The following is a 20630-nucleotide window of genomic DNA, read 5'->3' on the forward strand; positions in this document are numbered from 1 at the left end:
TTGTTTAAAGGTTCGATGAGTTTACAAGGTTCACATAGTGATTTCCTCGCTTTAAGTTCAATATTACCATAAAATTTAGGATGTGAAATACCATTTTTAATAAGCTTTCTACAGGTATAGCCAAATTTACTTATCAAATCTTTGTATCTATGAAAGAATTTAGTAAAAGATTTAAGTAATTGATGGTATCGAAATCCCTGACACAACAATTTACCAGTGATGCATTGATTACGTTCGTTAAAATCTATGACATCAGAACACACACGGGCAAACCGAACGAGTTGCGATATATAAACACCGTATGATGGAGCCAACGGCACATCGCCGTCTAAAAAAGGAAAATTAACAATAGGACATGAAAAATCGTCTCTTTTGTCGTAAATTTTAGTGTGAAGTTTCCCGTTTGAAATTGAAATGTCTAAATCTAGAAAAGGACAACTGCTGCTGTTTATGTTAGATTTAGTTAAAGTAAGTTCGTTTGGGTAAATTTCTGAAGTATATTTAGAGATTTTTCGAAATACCATTTTATCAAATACGAAAACTTTTTCTTTATAAGATTGTGACCCAGTATTTGTCTTTGTAAATGTACTTTAAAGAACTGGTGTCATTCTCAACTAGGGGGAGGGAGGGAGGGGCTACATAAATACTCAATTGATAGGGGATGCCTCTGGGTTCTGGTTCGCCACCCTTTTTATTTAATTTAGATTTTAAAAATGTTAATCTTTTCATATATTGCGTAGGGAAAATTGTAAATATGGAACCTTTTCCTGTTTTGTTTGGGTTCCATGTTGTGTGCAATGTATAAATGGAATACCAAAGTGACAAAAATAGAGAAAACTTGGTTGATTAAAACACAGCCGGGAATACCAAGAAAGATGGAAGACGAAGAAGTTATGGAAACTGTATTGACCCTATCATGACATTACATACAAAGAAAGAGCACCCCGACCCCTCCCCTCTCCGATATTCTGCAAGGGTCAGATTAATATAGGCATTCTATATGAAGCGACAGTTTTACCCTGACCAAAGTGAGAATTCATTTGGTTTAGTTGGATGCACAAGTACACACTCACGTCAGTCAGATAGGAGACGCTAAATGTCTCGTGTAAAGAGAGTGTCGCGATTTATGACTTTTGGACCTGTAGCTAGCCTAGCTGCTACATAGATATTGATATTTTGATCGATCAATGCATATGAAATAATACATTTAGTTGTAAAATCCCCTTTTTTCCCGGGTCGGGAACACCTTTTAAGGATGGCTGGATCCGCCCCTGGAATGTATCAATGTCGCTATATATATTAGTGTCTACGGAGTGGACGATATTTCGAAAATATCTATTAGTAATTTGTTTTATTTGAATACTATTAAAAAAAAAATTAAATAGTTTAATTTTGGATGTAACGCGTCTTCTGATTGGCTGACGTTATTTTGTTATGAGCCCATAGACATAATTTAGTCATGTGGCCGTGACGTCATCAACGTTTTTTTAATGGTTTTCTACGGTTTACAATGGAATTTAGAATTAAAATATAAGAAATGACTGTAATATTTTTTCTGTCTATTCGAAATAACATAAAAAATGTGGTGCACACTGTTAAATAACCCGATAAGCGCGTTATTCGGTGTGCACCAAATTTTTTATGTTATTTTTTCATAGACAGAAAAAATATTGCAGTCATTTCTTATGTTTTAATTCTAAATTCCATTGTAAACCGTAGAAAACCATGAAAGAACGTTGATTGCAGTCGATCATTCCTTTATAAATATTTTTTTATACTTTTTATACCTTAAAAACAATAAATAGAAAGCAACAAACTTAAAAGCCAAAAAAAATTTAAAAAAAATGCTGGTAAATACTGAATGAATGTATAATCTGACTCGTGGAGTTTGTGCACTCTTCTCTGCTTTTGGACTTGCATTATCTTCTTCATTCTGGCTTTCCCAGTATTTTCAATATCTATTTTGCTTTCAAATGGTTTCTCCAAGTGATTACATTGCAATTTCAGGAAGTCGGAATTTTGATATTAATAATGAATCCCTCGTTATGCAAAATGTACAAAGGACAAGAATTTAAAACCGGGAAAAAATAAACAATGATGTAAAATACTTTTGTTCATTATGATTATGACGTCATTAGTGTTAATTGACTTAGTCCGTTTGAAGTAACTGAACAACATAACATATTTTCTTAATACAAAACAACAAACCTAACTGTTACTTAAAATTTACTCAAAACTGGTTTTCTTTAAATCTCGTTCATCTTTTTTCTAATTTGTGTATTTTTTTGTAACCGAGAACTTTATATTTAGATCTGGAAATTTGACGTTGCAGCCAAATCTTCATCGTACTTCTGCTATAGAGTTCATTGTTCTTTTAAAAATATTATATTACGTAAATTCCAAAAACATAAGTGACCAACAGTACCTTATTCATATTGATATCCGAGTCACCATAACTCTATTAGTGCTACACAATAAATGCCATGCTGTCTAGAAAATAATGGAATATATACAGTAATGAAGACCCCATCCAGATCCTAAAAATAACAGGCAGCGTCTTTACAAATCAGACAAGATGGATACATAGTCAGCGTCTTTAAAAAAATCAGACAAGATGGAAACATATTCAGCGTCTTCACAAATCAGACAAGATGGATACATAAACAGCGTCTTTACAAATCAGACAAGATGGATACATTAACAGCGTCTTTAAAAATCAGACAATTAAGATGGGTACATACACAGCGTCTCTACAAATCAGACAAAATGGACAAATAAACAGCGTCTTTACAAATCAGACAAGATGGAAACATACACAGCGTCTTCACAAATCAGACAAGATGGGTACATAAACAGCGTCTTCACAAATCAGACAAGATGGATACATACACAGCGTCTTTACAAATCAGACAAGATGGGTACATAAACAGCGTCTTCATAAATCAGACAAGATGGATACATTAACAGCGTCTATACAAATCAGACAAGATGGAAACATAAACAGCGTCTTTACAAATCAGACAAGATGGGTACCATCACAGCGTCTTTACAAATCAGACAAGATGGGTACCATCACAGCGTCTCTACAAATCCTGTACTCTATCACAAAATGTAACTCTCTAGACAAGATGGAAACACAAACAGCGTCTTTACTCTACAGTTAGATATAATAAATCAGTCTGCAACAACATCAAGAGATATTGAACTTGCAAAATCAAAAGTAATCACATAATTTATACATCTTCCGATCAATATTAGCATTAGTATTTTTTCTTTTCCATTTTTATTTCCACATTTAAAATATATATACAATATAAAATACCGGATAAAATAAAGACATGGAATCATTTTAAATCGTCATAGATGCAAAGCACTTTGGACCAAGTAATTTACGTATTAAGACAATCATGCCAATACACAATAAAAAAAAATGGCACTATTTTTATTCACATAATGAGCCTCCGACGCCAATGTTTGCCTACATGTTTATACGTCACTGGGCCGGACGCAAACAATCAGGAAAATATTCTTAAACTTCGAAACGGAAAGCAGAAACAAAATGTAACGGATAAGACATAGATTTTAATCGAAACGCATTGGAAAAAAGAGGATTTTATCAATGTATCTTGCTTATAAAAGCACGTAACATTGACATACATTTACAATATTGACATTGAAAATAATAAAGAACACGCAAAAAACTTACATACAATTGTGTAGCAGACAATTCTACGGAGCCCCGCTAGGGACATGCAAAGAAAAAAAAATATATTGTGCGCACAAAATAATATATTGTGCGCACAACTTAAATATATTGTGCGTACAACTTAAATATATTGTGCGCACAACTTAAATATATTGTGCGCACAACTTAAATATATTGTGCGCACAACTTAAATATATTGTGCGTACAACTTAAATATATTGTGCGCACAAAATAATTTAGTGTGCGTTAAATTCTTGGACCTTACATATGGTACAGGTCTTCAATGTCTCCTTTTTAAAGTGACAGAATGGAGAAATGCAAAAAGTTTTCTTTTGAAATGGGGCTAGAATATATGGAAATATTCATCACTGCATTTGTATCAACTCCTGACAGGAATACTGAAGAAGTAACGTTTATTTCGTCTGACACTTGGTTTACCAACAAATGCGTTGGAAGCCTCCACTTTATATCAGAGTTTATTGGAACGGTTTGAAGACTTGGCAAAAGTGCGAGGAAACTATCGAACTTATGTACACTTTGATACTATAGCTTTACCTGTTTTCTTGTAACAAATATGACAAAAAGTACTTTTTGCACTTATACTCAATTCATGACTTTGATTTTGTTACCCTGTTCGACGACAGAGATGGTCATTACATTGTGTATATTTTAAAGTCTTTACGTCCGTTCATCCGTCCGTCTCTGTTTATTGTAAATGTTTTGGTGATAGTTTATGATGAAGTTTTAGTGTCACCAACTTCAATGAACTATGTGGTTTCTAAGAAGGTACTATCATTGTAAAAGTGTAAAGTAAGTCAAATCCACTGAAAACTGAATACACGTACAAGTTGTTTTGTTGTTGTTGTTTTTTTTTGTTTTTTTTTTTTTATCAAAGATGACTATGTTTGATCATGGTTAAGTAAGGTTCTCATCCAAAATGTACTGTTCGTTATTGAAATGTGACGGTGTGTTCAGTCTACGAAATTCACCATGAAGTTGTGATCAAATAAAGATAAAACTGGGTACATATATAAAGCAGAAGATGCAATATGAGTGCCAATGAGACAGCTCTCCATCCAATTCATAATTTATTAAAAGTTATCAATTATTGTCTATAATACGGTCTTCATCATGGAGCGTTGGCTCACACCAAATCGCAAACTATACGGCCCAAAATGACTATAACAAAACGATAAACAGATAAGAACCACACCAATAAACGACAATCACTGAATAACAAGCTCCCGACATTGAACAGTATGCTTATTCTGATTTAAATTTTTAAGCGTTGAATACAAATGTTTCAGGTCAAGTTATAGTTTCATTCTGTTTAATGGTCTTTAATAGAAGAGGGGATAAGAGGTCACTTATAGTATCTATTTTTGATCGATTTCATTATAAAATTTTACAGTATGTTGTTCGTATTCATTTTGAAACTAAAATGTTACGAAACAATTTAGCCAATGAAATTCCTCAGTGGAATATTTTGAAAATAAACGACACAATTATGATTCATTTTTTCCAAATATGGTCCGTTTTTGGGGTATCATTTATTCAAAACTTTGTGACCCTCGATGCGATTGTCAAAGAGACATCTATATACATATACAACATAGCTCATACAAATACGGGTTATATTCTTCTCATATATTTTTATGATGGCATGATACTCAACCCCTAACGGTAAGGATTTTGCTTGATATTCATATGATTAAAACATAATCTTTCAATCAGTTTAGTTGAGGTGTGGAGCTGGCATGTCAGTAACTGCTAGTAGTCCTTGTTATTTTATGTATCATTGTCATTTTGTTAAGGTTCATTTATTACCTATTCTGACAACGGACACGTGCTTCTTTACTGTCGATATTGCTGTGTGCTTTTTTTTAATCTGCATTGGCAAGAGGTATAAAAGGAGGGATGAGATCTCACAAAACATGTTTAACTCAGCCGATTGTTTGTGCCTGTCCAAGGTCAGGAGCCTCTGGCCTTTATTGATCTTGTTGGATTTTAAATTTTTGTTTTTTGTATACACTTTGGATAGATAAAGGAAGAGATGGTATGAGTGCAGATGAGACAACTCTCCATCTAAGTCACAATTTATAAAAGTAAACCATTATAGGTCAAGGTACGGTCTTCACAAGTATCTTAGGCTCACAACAAACAGTAAGCTATAAAGGGTCCCCAAAATTACTAGTGTAAAACCTTTCAAACGGGAAAACCAACGGTCTTATCTATATACAAAACGAGAAACGAGAAACAACTGTAAAGTTTAGTATGACGTCCATTTCACTGAACTAGTCCATATTTTTGTTTATAGGCCAGCTGAAGCACGCATTTGTGTGCGGGATTTTTTCTTGTTGTATTGAAGAACCAAATATATCTGAGAAACAATAAGGGCCCTTATATGATTTGCGCGCCTTATAATTATTTTGTACATTAAATCCAGTTTAACTATACCATGTATACCTTTAAAAAAAAAAAGACCAATTCTGAGATATGACGATACCGAACACATAACACGAACACGTAAAATGAGGTCATGGTCAATTGAAAACTATTTTCCTAATTTTGGGAGCACACCATATTATTTAAGTGCGCACAGTATATTATAATGTGCGTACAATATGTTTAAGTTGTGCGCACAATATATTTAAGTTGTGCGCACAACATATTTAAGTTGTGCGCATAATATATTTAATTTGTGCGCACAATATATTTCAGTTGTGCGCACAATATATTATTTTGTGCGCACAATATATTATTTTGTGCGCACAATATATTTAAGTTGTGCGCACAATATATTTTTTTTTCTTTGCATGTCCCTAGCGGGGATCCGTACAATTCACATAGATAGAATTCCATTTGAATCCTAAAATAAAAGGTTAGGTAGAAAACGTTTTGAAGACAACAAACAGTGAAAAACAATATCAAAGACGTCTATACCGCATCTAGAAAATAATCTTGAAACATTGCAGAATAACACCCCTTTTAAAAAAGTATAGAGAGACAAACAGGTATACGTTATGGAGGCCGTACATTGACCTATAATGGATTGCTTTTATAAATGGTTATTTGGATCGAGAGTTGTCTCATTGGTACTCACGCCACATCTTCCTATATCTATATAAACTAATTTTTATAGTTCTTCTTATGTTTTACTGTTACACCACTATCACAGGTTAGGGAGAGGGTAGGGATCCCGCTAACATGTTTAGAATGTATGTGTATGTCCCAAGTCAGGAGCCTGTACTTCAGTAGGTGTTGTTTGTTGATTTGTAACATATTTGTTTCTCGTTAATATTTTGTATATAAATAAGACCGTGGGTTTTATCGTTTGAATTATTTTACCCCTGTCATTTCGGTGCCTTTTATAGCTTACTGTATATGCAGTATGTACTTTGCTCATGGTTGAAGGCCGTACGGTGATCTATAGTTTTAATTTCTGTGTCATTTTGGTCTCCTGTGGAGAGTTGTCTTATTGGCAATCATACCACATCTTCTTTTTTTATATCTGAAAAAAAAAATATAGACTAATTGGACCTTGAACCATAACGGAAAATGAAGATTATTAAAAAAGGATTAAAGAAAAGAGAATAATAATCAATAAAATTAATATCCTCTTTTATATATGCTTTATTCCATGACAAGAGGGGATATATGTAATATATTTTAAGGTATGTTGCCTGCTTTGAAAACTAATAAAACATGTATCTTTAGAAGGGATACAGATTGTAAAAAGAATAGTCATTTTTTTTAAACCCAATTGTAAACGGGTAAACATGCCTTTTTCCAACGCAAGGAAAAAGAACGATCAATTGATGTGTACTGTCCAGGGACAAATATTTTAAACATGCTTATGTCACGAAGAAAAGGAAATTAAACGACTGCACATATGGCTTATAGTTTTGACACATTTATCTTGAAAAGACAAAACCCGTTTTCATAAAAAAATAAATATAAAAAAAGGGACGAAAGCGCTAGCGCCGGTTTAATCTCTTCCCATTCTTTACATTTCCTTAAAAATCAGTCAACCGTGAGCGGGGTCGGATAGTTCAATAACTAAAAAACGGTCCGTTTATTGCACTTTTCTAAAATTAACTAAGTTAACCAACTCGAAGATCAAAGGGAAAATTACCATTCATATTAAAATATCTGGGTTTTTTCACGACCAGTCTAATTAAAATAAAGACTTCTGATTTTGTTATACTCATATATGACGCAAGTTACGACAAGTTAGATCGATATTATGATTAGATTGCTGCACGACGTGACTCATGTCTAAAATATTGAAAAATTACATTACAAAAAACAATTTTGGAAATTTCCTGTATTTCCTTATTTTTTTTTAACTTTTTAATAGGTATATGCGTGTATATATTAATAATGTAAATAGGTAAGTGATATCCTTCCGCGTTGATAATACGAGAAACATTTACAATTTAAATAGATATACATGTAGTTATGACAATAGAAGAATGTTGATATATAAATTTAGACGAAGACTTCCTTCAAAAATTTGATTTTACCGGAAGAATTATAATACAGTACATTTCGTACATATTTTGACCTCAGCGAAATGGTGTACATTATATCTTTATGGATGATCTTTTTATTTTACTTGCTATACGTTTTAAAGATAAGTATAAACAAATCTAGTATAATATTATTTTTATTCTTTCTCTTTTTTACATATGCCAAAAAAAAAAAAGAATTTAAGGTTTAGCTATGCTATAATTCTGTTTTTTATACCAATGTTTTTATAAAACAATATATAAGAACGTTTATATTGTTTTTATCCAGCAATTTAAGCAGTATCTATACATTTACAGGTTATCATTCCAAATAGTTCGATTTTTGTTTTATGAAATTGACAATAGATAGACTCAATACTCGTACCGCAATATCAAACTGAACTTCTATATACGTACAGTAACGCAGTAATTTGAATACCATCATTCGCTCATAATAAAGGCAAGATAACAGGTCTTGGAGATAATAATAATGTCGAATTAAGGTGGTATCCAACACCTTCACTAAAATTAATTTGGCTCGTTAAATTTTCATAAAATTTTGACAAAGTATTTAATTTGACCCTTTGACAAAAATATATAAAATTTAAAAAAATTGAATTAACCGTTTTATCAGAAAACATACACTTGTTATATAGCAGTTTGACAAACGCTAATTTTGATCATTGAGAAGCTTACTTTTCCCTTATCAACACAACGTAATTAAAACGTTTAGCTGATTTTACAGAGTTATCTCCCTGTAGTGTTAGGTACCACCTTAAGAAAAGGAAAATGTGGTCGGATTGCCAATTCAGCGAGACAACTATCCACAAGAGTCAATGGCGTTGATGTATGACTGGAGTAACTAAGGTTCATTGTACGGACGCACACAATTAGCAAATGGCTTATCGTATATAGAAATAAATGTATTCTTTTAATTTAACCTATCATGAATCCTTGCCGAATTTGAAATTCATTCAATGCTTACAATGATTTTTTATGTCAATTATTTAATAAAATAAAGAATTATAAAACAATAAATAGACAGTTGAATTGAGAATGGAAATGGGGAATATGTCAAAGAGACAACAACCCGACTAAAGAGCAAACATCACCGAAAGGCTATCAACAAACGTCCACTAGTTTAGTCACTACCCCATCCTTGATAATTAGTTTTTAAACTGACCAGACAAACAATTGTTAAAACAACCTTTCGTATAATTACATTTCGACAATAACAATAATTTAATACTAACTGAAATTAATTACTTTGCTACCATTATCACGATTTAACTGTTTTTTCTTATAGGAGGTAAAATCACTTCGGATGTGTTATCAATATGATATTAATGAAAACACCACTTGCTGCTCACCTGTTTGTTCAAATGTGTCAAGTGATTTGCAGTGTCCATTCGGAATGCATCTGCTTTCATCCAAAATATATCCGGAGACATGTAACTCATCCAATAGCAATACAACAATTAAAAACATGTGCGTCTTGTCCTGTCCTGAAGACTTTGTACGAATAACAGTAGTTAATACGTCTTTTTGTTTAGAATGTGATAAATTTTGTGCGATCAACTTTGGGTTCAGACAATTACAGAGTAATTGCAGTTGTCCAGAGGTGACAACAGTAACTACGCCATTGTTTGAAATTACAGAATTATCTACACAAATGACATCCATCTTGTATGCAAATACTGTTTTAAAAAGCAGTGATATATCTTTAGCAGAAATTATAGTATATGGAAGTGCTGGGTTGGCCGTATTTGTAGCTACAGTATCTGTGTTCTGCTGCTGCCGGTGGAGATCTAAATTCTACAGACTACAAAAGACGATTCAAGTACCAAATGTAAGCCATCATACAAGTGGTAAAACATTTCATTATTTCTAATTGGTGCATGGTACTGTCTTCATTTCAATTTAATTCTACGTTTTATGAGAAGAAAAACAGTAAGAAAAGCGCTGTTTCTTTGACTTTATTTTTTTCATATTCACGTAGGGATTTTTGAAGTTGTGATTTCGAATCCCGCGCTGCTGAGGCCGGTTAGCTCGACATCAAACTTAACTGACAAGGATTTTCATTTATCCTGTCGAAGTCGTTGGTTCTCTATGGGTATTTCAGTGCACAGGTTATGCTGAAAAGAAATCAATAATAAAAATCGATTTTTCATGATCATAGCGATAAAATATACTTTTGAGTATTGGATGCTTCTTTTAGTAATTTCATAGGGTTGTAAAAGCGTTGACCGTGCGCACATTTTTCGAACGAAGCGCTTCCACGCTTCATACAGAATGTACTTCGGTCACCGCTTTTACACCCCAATGAATTTACAAAAAGAAGCATTCAATATTTAGATAATAAATAACCGCTCCTCATTATAGCACAATAGTGGTCAAAGTGGTGTATAACACTAATCAATATATCATTACCTAGTGCCACGAAAATTACGTTGTCGAAAAGATAACATTGAAGCGATGAAAAGTAATAAATGAACTTTTCATGTTTGAATTTAAAATCATACAACTGCTTTTCTCCTCAAAGTGCCTGCTGAAATTGAAAATGAAAATGGGGAATATGTCAAAGAGACTACAACCCGACCAAAGAGAAAAAAACAACCGAAGGCCACCAATGGCGTTTCAATGCAGCGAGAAAACTCTGCACCCAGCGGGTGGCCTCAGCCGGTCGATGAGGGTTCTTCTATTGGAAAAAGCATCTTTACGAATCGTCAAGATATGGATTTGCTATTTGGAGAATGTTGAAATTAGAGCCATTCCACGATGATCAGAACATGTATCATCGTGGCTGAATCTAATTGTGCATTTTTATTTATTGAAGTAAACTTACTGCATAATAAGTTAACTAAACACATTTATTTAAAAAACAGTTGTTGGCATGACACGGGTTATGTTCTTCTCATATATGTTATGATGGTATGATACTAATCCCCTAACGGGAAGGATAGTGCCTGATGTTCATATGATGAAATCATAATCAGTTTTATTGAAGTCTGGAGCTGGCATGGCAGTTAACTGCTAGAAATCTGTTGTTATTTATGTATTATTGTCATTTTGTTTATTTTCTTTGGTTACATCTTCTGACATCAGACTCAGACTTCTCTTGAACTGAATTTTAATGTGCGTATTGTTATGCGTTTACTTTTCTACATTGGCTAGAGGTATAGGGGGAGGGTTGAGATCTCACAAACATGTTTAACCCCGCCGCATTTTTGCGCCTGTCCCAAGTCAGGAGCCTCTGGCCTTTGTTAGTCTTGTATTATTTTAATTTTGGTTTCTTGTGTACAATTTGGAAATTAGTATGGCGTTCATTATCACTGAACTAGTATATGTTTGTTTAGGGGCTAGCTGAAGAACGCCTCCGGGTGCGGGAATTTATCGCTACATTGAAGACCTATTGGTGACCTTCTGCTGTTGTTTTTTTCTTTGGTCGGGTTGTTGTCTCTTTGACACATTCCCCATTTCCATTCTCAATTTTATCAAAGGTACCAGGATTATAATTTAGTACGCCAGACGCGCGTTTCGTCTACACTAGACTCAACAGTGACGCTCATATCGAAATATTTATAAAGCCAAACAAGTTCAAAGTTGAAGAGCATTGATTATTCAAAATTCCAAAAATGTTATAAAAGAAACAGTTTTCGGTATTGATTATTCAAAATTCCAAAAATGTTATAAAAGAAACAGTTTTCGGTACTTCTGAAGGACGCCTCCGGGTGCGGGAATTTCTCGCAATATTGAAGACCTGTTGGTGACCTTCTGCTGTTGTTATTTTATTTGGTCGGGTTGTTGTCTCTTTGACACATTCCCCATTTCCATTCTCAATTTTATTCGGTACTAAACATTTTAATTACAAACACATGGACATAACCGTCAACATTAAAAATAAGTTCTGAATTGGACCAGTTTTCGGATGCATATATACAACCGTCAATCGGCAAACCTCGATAGACCCCGCTGCTCTCTATCTAATGAGGAACGGACTCTCGGTCGAGTTGTGGCGAATGGCCGTAAAGTGCCGAATTCTGTTGAATTATTTTGAAGCCCCTAATATTAAATTGTGCGTATGTCACGTGTATTTCTTCTTTACTTAAAAGTAAACGTGTTCAATAAATATTGATTGTATACCTAAAAATGTGAATACTAAATATTCGTAGCAATTATAGTTTATTTCTTTAATTTTCAATTTACAATTATTTTTTTGGCTGTCAAGTGCTGATATTATGAATAACTGATCAAGCATTTTCATAAAGTAACATATTATGAGGAATTCAACACAAACACTAAGAAATGATCTGAATAAAAACCACCAGCTCATTTAGTATTCGTTGACCTGAAACGCAATTACTATTACATATAGGTAATCAAACTTAACAATTTTACAGCGGAATAAACTATCGACAACTTCCTCCAATCGAGACCATAATGTGGAAGAAGGAAATAATTATACAGACATACATAGAAATACTTATACAGACATACCAGTCGATTCTCAGGTATTATCTTATAAATAAAGACAGTTTACCAAAATATACTTTATTCCTGTCAATTGCTGTGTCTTAAGCGCTGTTCCAAATTTATATTCATCAAGAAAGAGCAAACCCCAAATCTTGAAATCCATATTCCACCATATTAGATTGTCAAACAGCAGATGTTCAGCAGAAAATTAAACGAGCCAAATTAATTTTAGCAAAAGTGTTGGGTACCACCTTAAGCTTAAAAAGTAAAGTCAAAGGGAAAAAAATAACTGTTTCAACTCTTAGATACAAGGGGAGATAACCTTATAGCCTTGATAAACATACAATTTAGTCTATATTTGAGATTTTTCTCTTAGATACAAGGGGAGATAACCTTATAGCCTTGATAAACATACAATTTAGTCTATATTTGATATTTTTCTCTTAGATACAAGGGGAGATAACCTTATAGCCTTGATAAACATACAATTTAGTCTATATTTGAGATTTTTCTGTCAGTCATTATTTTTAGCTTTACTGATGTGTCATGCTTGGCTTACGTGATTATTTTAAGTTTCCAAAATCAGTTACATATATTGTGTTGTATATTTATTTATTAAAACCAATATGTCTATTAAAATGTAATTTATACCAGGCTATACAATACAGCGATACCAATTGCATCAATGATCTTTCTTCTTACTTATTAAAACCCCGTTAAATTGCAATAATTATAAACATATTGGTGTACATTAACCCAATATCGTGTGTATAACTTAAATATAAAATATACTAGAACACACCCGTGATCTCACGGGTCCGTGACTGAATTAAAGTATATAACTATGCGCAAGCCTTATTTAAGTATTAGCATTGTCATCTGATAAAGTCATGCCGATTATAAGATACACAATTTTCTCTGTTTTCAAATCTTTCTGTTTGAACCCGTCGAACTGGAACTTATCAATTATTGGTAAAATGTATTATTTGGAAATCAATAGGTTCTGGAATGGAGTCAACAGCATTGTCCTATATAAGTTATAAATAAAGATGAATTCTTTGATTCGCTGTTTTACGTCATGCCCACTAACAAATTGAAAACTGTACCTATACGTCTAATTTTTAGTCCAGATTTTTAGTATTCGTATTGTTATCTTAGAAAGTCTTACTGATTAAAATACTACAATAGGTAGCAATTTGACAATTTAGTAGTGTCAACCCTGTGATTATGACCCGTGTATATAGCATATTAATCCTGAATACACCGTTTGGTGGTGCGCCTGTCAGATGCGGAACGTACAGATAAGGTAATAGGTAACAGGTGAATATACTATTGGTATCGGTATCGGACTCGACCCGGAACTTCTTAATTATTGGCAATATTAATTTCGTGGAAAACAAAAGGGCCTGGAGTGGTGTAATTTTTAATCTACACCCCTGTCCTATATTAGTTATATATAATTCTGTGATTCGTCGTTTTTACGTGATGACGGCTGACAAATTGGACCTCGTAATTTTAGTATTATAGATAAATAGATAAATTGTATAGTAAGATGAGAATTATTCATTTGTTGTAGAATTCTGACCCAGTCAATATTAATACAACAACAGGAGGAGACATTGGTACTTATGCATCTATCCCTGATGAAATAAAGGGAACTGAGGTATTTAATCAATAGTATCATATTTATGTAATTCAGTGATTGATTTGCTTAACGTACAGTGGCACATGTTTCATAGATATTTGTGACGTCATAACTTGTGATTTAGCCAGGGTCGATGACAATGGTGTTGCTCGCTTAATTAAAGTCCGATGGCAAACAATTCCTACGTATTCAGGAGGTCATTGCTTTGTGATGTAAAGTTGTCGACAATGGTGTTGCTCTCTTTATGTCCAGTGACAAATATTTCATACATATTCGGTACGTCGTATAACTATGTGATTTAATGTTTCTGAAAATTTTGTTGACCTCTTTAATGTTCAGTGGTGAACATATTTTCAAAAGCGTACAAAAAAATACGTTTTGATTTGTTTAAAATGTCATACAATGTTTATTCAACCAATGACGAGGTTCATTTATTTTTATATAGAGATTAATACATGGCCTTTTCCATATCAGCCTGGGTATCATCCCGAGACTCCCATATATGCCCGAGACGGAGTCGAGGCGCTGATATGGGTCGAGGGATGATACCCAGGCTGATATGAAAAAGGCCATGTATTAATCGCTTTATCATATACTTCCGACAATAGTTTTATGTAAGGCAGATAATCAAATGCAACAACTAAAACAGTCAAAAACTTTATAAACAAGTTTAAAAAAAGAAAGTTATGAACCAAATATACTATAATTGTCCAACAGCATCACTACTTCCATATATATGTATGGTAACATTTCCTATAGACTAACTTTAAAGAGGCATTTTGAAACATTGAAAATTTGAAAGAGTTTTATGATCATTATTACTCCAGGTTTGTTGTACCATAAAATGATTTATAATTATCAATGGCACTTGTTAGCAAGTACTTTTAAAATTATCCCTACAAAAGTTCACGTAAATTTTGACGTCGTCCTAAAAAAATATCTGACGTCACAATGGAAAAGTAAACAACCGATACCGGAAACACCGGAAGTAACTTGCACGAGAAGCACTGTTATGGGTTTTTCACGAGACGCCCCTGATATGGGTTATCAGAAAGGGCTGATATGGGTTATCAGCCTGGGTGGGCAATTATGGCTCGTGTACTTCCGTTCGTTACACATATGCAAAAGCTATCATATTAATGCTAAGTATATGATAAATTAAAATTATACATCGAATTGACATCAAGCGATATCACCCGAAGCGATATCACCCTATCACTCTTTATGAAATCTTTAATGTTTGCCTCACATTTAGAATTGCGATTGTAACTTGTGCTTATAGTATGTATTGTATTCCAGAATTTACAGAATTTTTCAAATGGAGCAAGCGGATCTACTGTTGAGGAGAATAAATATGAAGAACTGCCATGTAGAGTCAAGACCAAGGAAACACAGGTTGATACATTTTTACACCCACCCTGATGACATAACATGACTCCATTTTTTTGGGGAGGATTCGTGTTGCTTAAGTTTTCTATGTGGTGTTTGTATACTGTTGTTTGTCTTTGTTGTTTTTCTTGTTTTACCATCGCTATGACAGTTGATCACCGACAAATGGGTTATGATATTCCTCTAATATCTTTCGCCTCTCTAAAAACTGTTCAATTTGTGTTGCTCTGTTTTACATGTTGTGTATTGTTTTCGTTTAATAATTATCGCATTTTTCTATTTCTATAAAGTTCTGATGAAAATTATATTACTATCAAATCTTCCTGCAATTTCTAAAAGTATTGCTTACATTCTTCATTTTTGTAATCGTTACTACATTTCCTATAATTTAAGTCGTTTATTTTCCACAGATTAATTTATACTTTTGGTTCTTTGAAGATGTAGTGTTGAAACTTTTATATTTTCCTTATTCATTGCAATTCAAATTTTATACTCAAGTTTCATTCAGTTCATATCATCTTATCATATGTATCGGTGATTATTTTTATCCACATAACGCTATAATGTAAATAATAATTCTGTTTTTTTAGTTCACTCAAAGTATCCAAAACGAGTATGTAAGGACAAAAAAGAAAGGTAGGCAAAACCAACAGCCAAAAGAGCAACCGAAGATAACAACGGACGATAACAAATATATGTCCGTTCATGGACTCAAGAGACAAGAAGCAAAAGAAGTTGTTCAGGAAAATTCTAATACTCTACAAGTTCCTAAGAACGAATATCATTTGTCGACAGCTAAATATGAATCGATGCATGTCGGTGACACTATTAACAAAACTAAGCCACCTGACATTGCCAAAGGGCAAGAGAAAGGATCAGACTCTGTCCAACCTGTTCCGCAATCTAATAATAGAATTCATAGTAATAGCACTGATGAGGAAAAAAGAAACATTATTTCAAAAAAGGCGGGAATTAATCATGCAGACCTTTACGAAACTATGGCTAACGTGAAACCTATCGTTCAAACAACTGACCAATCAGCATCCAGACTGGTAACTGATGCGAAACATAATAATTTAGAAGCAGATGGCGACCCTTATATGCACAGCAATAGTGTAGAAAAAGGAAATATTCATGAAGATATGTACGCGTTAAATTGTTTACCTTTAAAGAAAAAAAATTCCAATCTTGTAAGTAACAATATTCCGAATAGAAATATTGCGAACCATAAGAACCAGATGTCGGATGCATTTGGAAATACAAATATAACGGGAAATCAGATGCCTGAGGAACAAATTTATGTAAATACAGATATTTTTAGCAAACCACCTTGTTCTAAAACTAATACTAAAAGCAAGTCTCCGATTTCTACAAACAATAAACAAGAAAGTATAAATGATAATATTACAATTCAGAATAAAGATAAGAGAGATATCATTATGAGAAGTGTTTCTAAGGGAGATAAAGTATCAGAGGTGGCAACAGCCGTTGGCGAATGTCATTCTGACGGAAATGAATCGGTGGTGCCTAAAGTTGTAGCTGTTGTAGGGTGCAACTCCGATGGTGAAATGGAATCGGGAAATCTTCAAGCGGAAGCCATTGTAGGGTGCCACTCCGATGGACAAAGTGAATCAGAGAACTTTGAAGTTAAAGACAATGCAGGATTTCAGATCAATGAAGAAATGGAACCAAAGGACTTTAAAACTGGCGAGTCCCGGTTGAATCATTCCGCATCGTTTCAGAGTAAACTTGGACATAGACTTGAACAGTTGAATAAAAATGGCGACCATGAATCATCAGATGAGGATACTCTTTAAACGTTCAGAATCTAAAGCATCATGGGTAATTTCATTGTTCGTACCGCAAAGTGAAAATAACGTTACGTCATTGGTTTAATTTCCATTGTTTATAACGTTTTAAACCAATCAAAACGCTTTGGTGTACATTTTTGAAAATATTACCCAGAATGCATTAGATTCTGAAACGACGAATTACAAACTATATACAGTGCCACAGCGATTCTTTGTTTTGCCAAGGCAAATTTAGCTATTCAAATTGCAACTGTACCGCTTATGACGTCGACAATGGGGGAACGTCACATTGAGGGGCACAGATGGAGGTGTGTACAGATTTATGGTTTTCAACGTTTTGATCTCAAACGCAGTTGACAACACCAGAAAGCCTACGGGTTCAAAAGTGATTCGAAGTGCTAAATTAGGGATCTTTTGTATATAAATTCAAATCATTTAATAAAAGTGAATCTGTCAAACTCGAATATTGTTATGCTTGTCTCATCGAAACATATCCTTTTTTAAAATGAATAAGTTTTTTTTTTGTACATTTATGGATAATTTTTAATGTATTTTGATTTTTACCGTGAAACGTATTAAAGATTCAATTCTCTATGACTAGCTATATGGGTCAGTCTGGAAATAAATGAAATATGTGTATAAAAAGCAACTAACTATTATGTATTTTTATTCTTCACAAACATGTTGATTGAAGCACATGCCATGAATTCCTTTGTTGCATTTTCCACATTTAGTACTTGCCCTACGGCGTTGGTTAAAGCGCGAGCAAACTATACAATTCTTCTGTTTCCCTCTTTCCAGTTTCTCGATTCTCTGTGGTCGGTTGGCGGCTGGTACATTTCTGTCTCTATGTTGTCGGTTTTCAATTTGTTCAGCTGCAAGTGCGTCAATAACTGACTGAATGAACTCTAACCTCGAAAGTAATTTTCCGTCGGTGTTTTTGGTGTAAAGAATGTACGCCTTAAGCACCATACGGTGAAAAATGTTGATGGCAAGTCTTTTCCACATTGTTTTCGTTTTTCGTTTGTCGTCGTATATCCCACTCATCATATCATTAAGGTCAAATCCACCCATGTATTTGCTGTAAACGGTAGATACAACTGGCTTATGTCCGTGTGCTGGTGTTGATGCTTTTACGGCGGATGTGACAAAGCGAACCGTTGTGCGATTTTGCCTTTCTTTATAGGCAACGCACATAATTTCTCTCTGTCGAATGAATAAAGACTCGTTTTCCCGCAGCTGAGGGTTCCGGAGTGACTCTGGCATTTGTCGGTTAGCACGGAGGGTTCCCGTAAAGTAGGTTCTAAGCGTTTTCAGGTGTCGAACAAGCGGAATAGAAGTAAAGAAATTATCACAGAAGACGTGGTAATTCTTGTGAAATAAATCAGCTTCTGTCATTAATTTTTTTACTATATGACTGCCTTGGGTATCATTAGCCGGTACGGGGTCATACCGCTTTCCACGGTAAGGTAAAAAATGGATTATGTATCCTGAGGTGGCTTCCACAAGCATCCATAACTTAATGCCAAATTTGTGCGCTTTCGTCGGTATGTTCTGTGTCATAACAGTTCTGGCCTTTGTACCGACTAGAGACTCATCAATAGACAGTTCCCTGTTAGGCGTATAATATCTCTTGAATTGCATGTTTGCGTGATCAACAATGGGTTTAAACCATGCAGCGGGATTATAGTGATCGGAGTTTCTCTGTGGTGTTTTCCGGTTGTCAACAAGATGAAAAAAACGGAGTATCAGTTGGAAACGATTCCTAGAAAATATTTTCCTAAACCAAATTGTTTGCTGACTACTTCTCTTTACCCAGTACATGGGAATAGTTGGTTTCCTAACAATACCCATATTAAAAATCGTTGCCAAAAATCCTTTAAGTTCTGCCAGTGTTAATTTGCCTAATTTTGTCCACAACCTTAGACGCGATGATGCATGGTAGGTATGTTCTCTTATCTTTTTCTGTATTACTTGATTAGCATACCTACAAATACATGACTAGTTTATTTCAAATGCATGAATATTTTATGAATATTTAAGCCAACATATTTTGCAATATAGAAATATTTTTAAAAATGCTCCTGTTCTGGCACGTTGCACGACAAATATTTAGTTTTGATAATGTTTGATATTTTAAGTGCTTTTTTCCTCCACTCAGTTGCAAAATTTTAAATGGTTGGGCGTTTAACATTGTCGCCATAAACCGATCAGTCCATGGACAAAAATCTAAAACTAATTTTTAGAGATAGACAACAAGATTAAATTTGTTTCGGATGTAATGAGCTGATTTTTGATTGCCGTTATTGATTGACCAAACAAAATTGATATAGATAATTTCCGAATTGCAAACTGTTACAAATTTGAATGTTCATGGTTAATGAAGAACGCATTGAACATGATCCTTCGTGCTAAACCAGTTCAACAGATCGCGCCATGTTGTAATTTCTCTATTTTCGTCATTTATTTTGCCGCCAGTTTGACATGGCTATTTTAAAATATTTGAATGCATAATACGGTTATAAATTTGTTGGACGTCTGATAATCTTGAGCATGTAAAATTTAAGCGACTTTTTTTTTATTTCTTCAAAGTGTCAAATATGTTGACGGTTTGTACATGTAGCTACATTTACCTGTTTGTTTCTTTAACTATTTTCTTCAGAAGACTGATGCTAAACATCAAGTAGAAATAGGTAATAGGCGCAGAATTTCGTCTAGGCATGTTTTTTGTGCCTGGATTAGTCCTCATTTGGTCTAGGTTTTCGTCTGGCTCTGGTGGATATACTCTAAACCAAGCGTTAGTTGCCATATTTTTTTTTTGGTGCTGTCAACAGTTATGACGTCATATGTGTATCATAACGTCATAATCAGATGACGGCAAAAGTGGCAAGTCTTGCCAATTTATGCAATCCAAAAAACAATAAAATTTGTGCAATGTAATTGTATACGTATCCCCTGTAGAGCCTCTTTATATGCCTTTCCTTAACTGTGACGTTGCGTGTATTGTTACCGAACAGGCAAAATAAGCAACCGTTGCCAAGCCTAAAAAAAGACCGTTTGGCTTTTGAAAGGAGTACAGAAAGCCTAAATATAGG

General features: G+C 33.9%; 2 protein-coding genes across 2 annotated transcripts; one reads left to right on the forward strand and one right to left on the reverse strand.

Moving 5' to 3' along the window:
• The first annotated feature begins 8806 nt into the window (after positions 1-8806).
• Positions 8807-17850, forward strand: LOC134690725 (uncharacterized). Its single transcript, XM_063550757.1, has 5 exons — positions 8807-10066; positions 12618-12728; positions 14267-14353; positions 15635-15730; positions 16315-17850. The coding sequence occupies exons 1-5, from the start codon at positions 9542-9544 to the stop codon at positions 17539-17541; spliced, it is 2046 nt and encodes a 681-aa protein (XP_063406827.1). The 5' UTR covers positions 8807-9541; the 3' UTR covers positions 17542-17850.
• Positions 17851-18201: 351 nt separating this feature from the next.
• On the reverse strand, positions 18202-20344 carry LOC134689717 (piggyBac transposable element-derived protein 4-like). The gene is made up of 2 exons (XM_063549684.1): positions 20169-20344; positions 18202-19522 (listed from the first exon to the last, which is right to left on the reverse strand). The coding sequence occupies exons 1-2, from the start codon at positions 20342-20344 to the stop codon at positions 18202-18204; spliced, it is 1497 nt and encodes a 498-aa protein (XP_063405754.1).
• Between the last annotated feature and the right edge of the window lie 286 nt (positions 20345-20630).

Source organism: Mytilus trossulus, chromosome 11 (assembly GCF_036588685.1).
Source record: "Mytilus trossulus isolate FHL-02 chromosome 11, PNRI_Mtr1.1.1.hap1, whole genome shotgun sequence".
Taxonomy (NCBI): Eukaryota; Metazoa; Mollusca; class Bivalvia; order Mytilida; family Mytilidae; genus Mytilus; species Mytilus trossulus.